The following is an 8,287-nucleotide window of genomic DNA, read 5'->3' as shown; positions in this document are numbered from 1 at the left end:
AACCACAAAGAGACACGAAACAAACACAAGGAGACACAAACCACAGAGACACGAACCAAACACAAGGAGACACAAAACCACAAAGAGACACGAACCAAACACAAGGAGACACAAAACAACCACAAAGAGACATAAAACCACAGATAGAACTATAAAGAGACACTAAACAACACACAAATGGCAAAAGCATCCCAAAGTGTGCGTCTTGCTCCTATGTAAGAAATATGAGGGAACTTTTTGCATGTTTTTTTGTTGTTTTCAATACATTAACTTTAAAATTGCTGAACAACTCAAAACCAGACTAGATGTGGCAAACACAAAAAATATATATTATTATTTAAACATGCTTCACATAGAGAAACAGCTGATCAATACTATAATACATCCTAACTAGAATAACTCCATGTGACTAGAACCCTACTTTTTGTTTCATTTTAACTTTAAAATATAATAAGTTTAATATGATCAGGAGGGAAGTGATGTATTTAATAAATGCTGCAGCGTGACCGTGTTTAAACTGCTAGAGAATGTCGCCTCCTGCTGCTGTAAAGAGATCATTGCACACACAGAGAAAGAGCCGCTCTCTATGAAATACATTTCATCAGATTACAGTCATGAAAAACAGAGAAAGTGGTCTTTTCATTCATGTGATCTGCAGTCCATTACTGTTCATGTAAGTAGTGTGTATATAAAAGAAACAAACACCAGAACCAGAGGAGAAATAAAAAGACAGAGGCTCAATAAAAATAATTTATTTACAGTGGCATGAATCATAAATTAACGAGCAGCATTGGCAAAAGCAACATTAGAGCGGACAGCTTGCATAAAGTGGTGTGAACATCTGGACTTTTGCATAATAAAACCCTCACACTCTGAATAGACTGTGAGTACCGGGCTGTGTCGCCGCTGACATATCGAATAAGAACAATCAGGGCAGAGAAATACAAATAAAACAGTGAACTTTGAACGCCTTCTTCGACATATTGCTCTGATTAAACATCGTATCCTGTGAAACACTTTCAACTGACAGCTGATTGCAAAGAAATGCATCAATAACATTAACAGAATATTCTAATCCGTGTCTGTGTGGACCAGTAGTTTCACCCGCTCATTTTAAAATCCAAACCTTCTGACCTGCACTATTCGTATAAAACAATAACTCCCTGCACAATGTTGTAATATGAAATATTTCAGCTATAAAAGGCTATAGAGTCTCCCCGTCGAGCTATTAATAAGCACGGTGACGTATTTGCTTGGCAGCTCTCGAGATGTTTCCGTTGCAACTCAGCATTAAATATCCTGACGTCAGCAGTCATGATGCAACAATAAAGGAAAGATTTACATTGTCTGCTTGCATTGTTGTTGAATGCAGACCTTAAAGCCACTACATGTAGGATTAGAACATTCTAGACTCTGGCGCCACCTGGCGGTGGAATCACGAAACACAATGAGCTCCAAGCTACGCTTTGACGGCAAACAAAGTTGTTAGATTTATTTTTCTACAAACAAGAAGTTATGCCATAAGAATAATTTAAAGATGCTAATAACACATTTAAAAAAAAATATCTAAATTTTTTAACTGAAAAACAAAAAACAGAACGAGTGAACTTAAAAAAGTAAAATGTGAACAGTCGGCTATCGACAAAGATCTCAGTGAAATATAAATTAAACAGCAACGTGAAGCCAGTCCAGTTAATTTATGCAACCTTCGTTTTTACATTCCTTCTATTTAGGATCATAGATTTATTTCCGGTTGCTTCAAACTGTTTAGGACCAGAGACGATCAAATATGGTTGTAGTATCCGTGAGGTCACCAAAAGGTTTCTGAAGAGCCGCATTGATTTCATTTTAAACGGGTCAGTTATTTAAACATTCACGTCTTGTACAGTTATGAACGTGGATATCAGCTATAGCTACCGTTTTGTTTGTACCAGGCTGTAAACACGTTTATTTATGTGGTAAAGTTGGGCATTTTAACATAGAGGTCTATGGGGATCGACTCACTTTTGGAGCCTCAAGTGGCCGTTTGAGGAACTGCAGTTTTCTTTTTTGAATTTTCCGCGTTGGCTTTGTGCTTTGCTGCTTGTATAAGACGTGATTTTGTTTGAAAGCTTTTACGACGGCAACATCTAACATTTGATAACGTAATAGCTTCTCTTGTGGTATTTCGTACTGAAACATTCAAAATAATGTCCTGATTTTCTAAATGTTCTGCGATATTGAACTTTATAAGCATTTCATGTCAGAAATAGTTGCTTATTTGTATCAGTAGTAAAGTCTGACGTCATTAATGTGATTTACAGGAAACTGCAGCTCAAAGTTAAAATGATTTGCGATTGAACTGCTGAAACCGTGTCGTATTTAACTTCCACAGCTGGTCCTGTGTTGCTTCTTGGGGATGGAATATAAAAACGCAGGTTGTGTGGTTATTCCACCGACAGTATGAAGCGGTAGAAGACTCAGTCAGCAGTATGTGACACCTGTAACACACCTGTAAACCGTACCGTTAAACACCAGACGGAGAATCACAGATCTAAGGCATTATGCTTTGTCTTCAGCATCTTAAGGTACTTACATGAATTACAGTAGTTTGAAATTGGTAAAATATTCATCTATGAATAAAGATATATATATATATATATTTATATTTATATATTTGTACTGTATCAGTCACAATCAAGAGAAAATAATTCACTTTCATCTAAACATTAGTAGTTACTGTACATGAGTTTACGCTCTCGACTGCAGAGAGTTTGACATTCAGGACAACTTCAATGGTGTTCACTTTCTCTTAGTGGTTGTATCTTTACGATCTGCACACTAGAGCATGATTTAATGTGCTGAAAGCTGAAAGGACATGAAGGAAAAAACAGGGTCAGCGCAACATTTTCTAAAAAAAAATTAAAACTTTCTGTCAGTGTTTCATTTTGCAGTCAGTTCTGCTTTTTCACAATTCATCTCCTTGTGACAGAATGTGCTTAAAAAGGTGCAATATACGGGATTCAGAGCATTATTATAGCATCACACAACTATGAGCTAATCATTATTATCGGCTGATAATGCAGCCGGTCATCACAGCTGCCGTTGTTTGCACCGTTTAGCTCAACCGCCGCCATCGAGAGGCAATAGCAACGCTCACAATCCCGCATATCGCTCCGTCAACAGGTTTCCACATTGCTAGTTAGAGTATGTTTTGTTCTTACTTTCAAGCACGTAAATAGATAGAGCACCGTTCACATGGATGTCCCACAATGCTCGAGGTCCAGTCTGTAAAAGCACATTTAACTTTGGATGCTCAAGGTTCCGGGTCTTTGTCTTCGTACTCCTCACTAGTATTGTACGTAGAGACTCACCCACAGAGAGACCCGACACAACAAACAACACACATTTTAAATTGTCCTTCAGCTGAATGAACACCTGCAGACCGGTACACGGTGTCGTTGTAAAGCGACCCACAGCAGCATGAAGCTTTAGTCGCTGAACACAGATCTGCTTTAGAGGCAGAAAGCGTTTCATTGGTTAAATCTCAGTGGGCGGAGAAAACTAACTATTCATGATGGAGTACTGGACTGACACTCCACCATGCTCACAATAACATGCACAATTACTACATACATGTACTCAAGTACAACTTTGAGGTAATTGTATTTTTACTTTCCATTTCATGCAACTTTAAAATCATAATCCGCTACATTTCAGAGGCCGGCTTTGTTCTTTTTACTCCACTATGACGCTTTGACAGCAATAAGTACATTACAGATGTTTAATATAAAATGCAAAATCAACAAAACAAATCAGTTATTATTATGGATTAAAACACCTGGAAGTATATAAAGTAATTCAACTTTGCTGCACCTTTAACGGCTGCAACATTAAAGTGATGAACACATCAATAATAATAATAATTCAGTAATATAATATATAATATTCTGAAATGAGCCATTCTGCATAATGAGTGCTCTTACTTTTGGTACTTTAAGTATATTTTGATGCAAATACTTTTACTCTAGTGACATTTTGAATGCAGGACTTTTACTTATAACACAGTATTCCTGCACTGTTTGCTATTTATATATATATACAGTATATATAAATATATATATATAGTACTGTGTTTTCCATTCGAGTGAGGTTGTGTCTAGACGGTTGTGATTGTAAAGATGGAGAGGTGAGGATTGTTCGCCGGTCAACGAGTCTTGAGACACTTTTTGTACGTTTTTTTTCACAAACCCCGGGCAACTATCTGACATGCTTTGAGAACGCCGTGTGAATTGACTTCCTCTATTGTCATCTTGTGGTTCTGGAGCTCCACCCACTGAGGTTTCAGTTAACCGACATATCTCTGCTCTCTGTTTGTTGGACTGAAACTCCAAACTGCTGTTTTTGCAATACCACAACGAGGAAAAAGGGGTATTTTAAATCTACGTATGTACACCATCTATACACATTCACCTTCATTCAAAAAGTCATTAAATAGGGATACAGCTCCCCTGTAACTACAGCAGTTGAAATATATTAATTTTAAAATTGACATCAAAATGTACCATTTTAAGAGATTTTCATATCCTTGATTCTTTTTTTGTGTCATACAAAGAATCTCTAAAACTTCTTCAAAACTATAAATACCTGTAAAATATTATATCATAAACCTTCTCATTTGAATGTTTTCAGTCAGGCTCTAAAACAGAACCGTAAAAGATCAAATGCAGAGGTTTCATTTAAGCTCGTCAACCGTTCACGTCTCCAGTGTCGAACTGTTTCACATTCACACACAAACGCGCACAAAGAGACGTGCCCTTCATATACAGTCTGCACGGCTGTCCTCTCCCTGCGGAGGGAGCAGAGTTACCGTCACAGGTCCTCGACTCCTCGACGCTCCTCCGTGAGCTGAGCGGAGTAGGCGTCAGTGTTTTTGCCTGCGTCACCTTGTCTCAACCGAAGCCGGGGTCAGCAGAAGTTCTTGAAAACGACAGAAAATCGTATTATTCGTCAAGAGAAATATAGAAATAACATACAGTCTCAAAATGATCTGATGAAAACCATCTCACGGTGATTCTGTAGACACCAGCCTGATGGCTTAGACTTGTAATACATATGTCAAGTATGTGACGTATAAAAGACGCTGGGGACAGGAAGCAGACTTGTCCCAGAGAGGTCCGGATGACTCATAAAGTAGCTTAAGATCAGAAATGTATACAACTTAATGTGTTTTAACTTACAGAATTGGCTTCGCCCTCTTGCGTCAACATGTCCATTCCCGCCAGCTGCTCCAGGATCAGGCTGCCGTCCCTCACCTGCGTCAGAAAAGATGACAATGACGCCAATCATGAACACATCGGCTAAAAACTGTATTATTCCTCCTAAATACTGAGAATGACTATAAAGGAAACATCTTGAACATGATACAGAGAACAAGAACTATTGCTGAAGAGCTCACGTGTGAAGACTCGTGTTGCACGTTAAAGAAAAAGGTGATTTATGCAAATGATAAACGTCTTTATCTCATATACTAAAAAACAAAGCATAAAGATTTTAGTTTTGGAATAACTTCATCGAAATGAACCTAAACCAACACAACAGGGAACCTCAACATATTTGAAATCCTGCACCCTCACCTGCTCTGTGTTCATGGAGCTCATCTGTCCTGACAGGTGGTTCATGTTGCCCCCGCTGTTGGCCATGACTCCCAGGTTCATGTTGCTGTTGTACATTCCCCCGCTGGCTTGTGTGGAGTACTGCGACTGGGACTGTTGGGGGTACACGCTGGAAGGAGGCAAACCGAGTCAGAGATGTACAATATTCACAAAAATACACAATCTGACGGCGAACTGTCGTCACCTGCTGCTGGCGGAGATGTTGGCAGGTTGGGACCACCCGGGGCTCGGCTGGTAGGCCGGAGCTCCTCTCTGGGTCGGACCCTGGGGCTGGGTTTGGGGTTGGCCCTGGATCTGCTGCAGCAGGGGGCTCTGACCCCGACCCATCCTGGGAGACAGCAGGGGGCTCTGAGGGGTCGCAGCCCCGCACGGAAAACCTGACACGGGGTCCTGGTGCTGCTGCTGCTGCTGCTGCTGCTGGCTCATTCCTGCAGAGTGGAGCGGATGAAATGGTCGTAAGCTGCATGGAGGGGAACGATAACCAGACACTAATATCTAGAAATAGTTTTTACCAGCCGTTAGGACGTTACTGTACTTCAAGACATTATTTTGAGGCATTATGACACTTAACACAGACAAGACAAATGGGAATGGGAGTGCTGATATATAAAAAAGTTGAAAATCTTCATGTAAAGGCAAAATGAGGAGGATTTTTTTTTTAAACAATGTACAGACTGATACATAGCCCCTACCAATCATCACTTATGACCCACTAGAAGTGTGTAGCGGTGTCTGCAGAGATCCTGCCATCCTTTTCAATTTTCTCATTTTGCTGTGTTGGCACGTTTCTGGGTGTTAACCTCTGTAGAAACGTAGCAATAAGGTGCCACATCGTAAGCACGCATCCAAGAGGAAGCTAACAAAATGGCAAAAAACCTGCACCGAAAAACTGCAATATAGCGATGTGAAAAAGCTCTTTCCAAAACAAGGATGAATCTATAGTTCTATCTATAACTATCTATAGTCACCCAGTTCTTTGTTAATAGCACGAAGATAACAAGTTCAATGTGCATCTCAGTCAAACTGGTGGTAGAAAATCCTCAGGAGCCTTTTCTGTCCTTTTAGAAACTTTCAATCTGGAGAGTCCCAAAAGTTTTATATTTTAGTCAAATGAGGATAAGAGTTCATTAAACAACAACGTGACAGAAGACGCATGAAGTCAACTAATAAAAGAAAGACTTTTGTCTCCCGATTGGTTTGTGAGTAAGTGAAAAAGCATCTTATGAAACCTTGTTGATGTGCACACAAAAACAAATCCATTCCAAGAACACACTTGTCATGATAACACCTTCAACCACGTACAAATCGACCTGCGAGAGGACAAACAGTCTGAACAATCATGATTGTGTTTGATTGCCGCCACCACAACGAAGCAATGACGCGAGTACTGACACACAGAGTGCTGCGGCGGGCGCACGCTGCGCTCTGATTATATACCTGAACTGCTGAACTGGTAGGCACTGTGCTGTGACGGGGGACTCATTACCCCGCTGTACTGCCCGCCTACATTCCCCATCATGCCCTGGCTAGCCAGGTGATGGCTGGGGGAGAGAGGGGAGGAGAAGGGGCTGGAGGAGCCGGGATGAGGAGGTGGAGGAGGAGAGGGCAGGCCGGTACCGTAGCTGGAGGCCGGGTAGGGGAACTGCTGCGGGTTGCCCTGTGGGTTGCCCTGCGGGAGCCGCGGGTTGGTGCCGCCCACGGGCATCGGCGTGGGGGCGGTGCCCCCGCTGGGCGGCATGCTGATGCCCTGAGTGCGCATCATCATGGTGCGCTGCTGGTGCACGTGCTGCTGCTGCTGCTGCTGTTGTTGGCGTTGGCGGAGGTGGTTGCTGAGGTACTCGCGCTGACGCTGGGCCAGCATCTGAGCGTTGAGGGTTCCCTGCAGGAAGACAAAACAATAGTAAGGTGACAGGTGCTTCAATGAAACAGGCTGTAAACAAGACTGGGAGGAGGGATTTAAGACAAACACAATTAACCGTCTACGACATTTAGTATTTCAATCCTGTGGGTCTAACACTGAATATGTAAATGAGTCGTGCTGCAGGCGAGTTGATTTTTTGAAAGAGTAAATGCTGAGCTGTTAAAGACAAGAATAGGCCACATCTAATTATTCTAAGGGGACGGACATACATATACATATATGTATATATACATATATGTATATATACATACACATATATATATATATACATATATATATATATATATACATATATATATATATATATACATATATATATGTATACACGTATACATATATATATATATACACATATATATACACATATATATATATATACACACATATATATATATATACACATATATATATATACATACACACATATATATATATATACACATATATATATATACATATACATACATATATACATATATATATACACATACATATATATACATATACATATATATATACATATACATATATATATACATATATATATACATATACATATATATATACATACACATATATATACACATATATATATACATATACATATATATATACATACACATATATATACATACACATATATATACATACACATATATATATACATATATATATACATATACATATATATATACATATATATATACATATA

General features: G+C 39.6%; 1 protein-coding gene across 2 annotated transcripts in view; it reads right to left on the bottom strand.

Annotated features, from left to right (window-relative positions):
- Positions 1–3,965: 3,965 nt before the first annotated feature.
- Positions 3,966–8,287, bottom strand: part of LOC116396199 (nuclear receptor coactivator 2-like) — a 37,736-nt gene continuing 33,414 nt past the window's right edge. For both annotated transcript variants that reach the window (XM_031870645.1, XM_031870646.1), the window contains exons 17-21: positions 7,092–7,533; positions 5,839–6,082; positions 5,616–5,763; positions 5,220–5,294; positions 3,966–4,959 (exon numbers count right to left, since the gene is read on the bottom strand). In XM_031870645.1, coding sequence (XP_031726505.1) covers positions 4,948–4,959; positions 5,220–5,294; positions 5,616–5,763; positions 5,839–6,082; positions 7,092–7,533 — 921 coding nt within the window. In that variant the 3' untranslated portion in view covers positions 3,966–4,947. The remainder of the gene's footprint in view (positions 4,960–5,219; positions 5,295–5,615; positions 5,764–5,838; positions 6,083–7,091; positions 7,534–8,287) is intronic.

The sequence above is a fragment of the Anarrhichthys ocellatus genome, unplaced genomic scaffold, assembly GCF_004355925.1.
Source record: "Anarrhichthys ocellatus isolate YVR2014 unplaced genomic scaffold, GSC_Weel_1.0 scaffold54, whole genome shotgun sequence".
Classification (NCBI taxonomy): domain Eukaryota; kingdom Metazoa; phylum Chordata; class Actinopteri; order Perciformes; family Anarhichadidae; genus Anarrhichthys; species Anarrhichthys ocellatus.
This window is presented reverse-complemented; position numbering and strand designations above follow the sequence as displayed.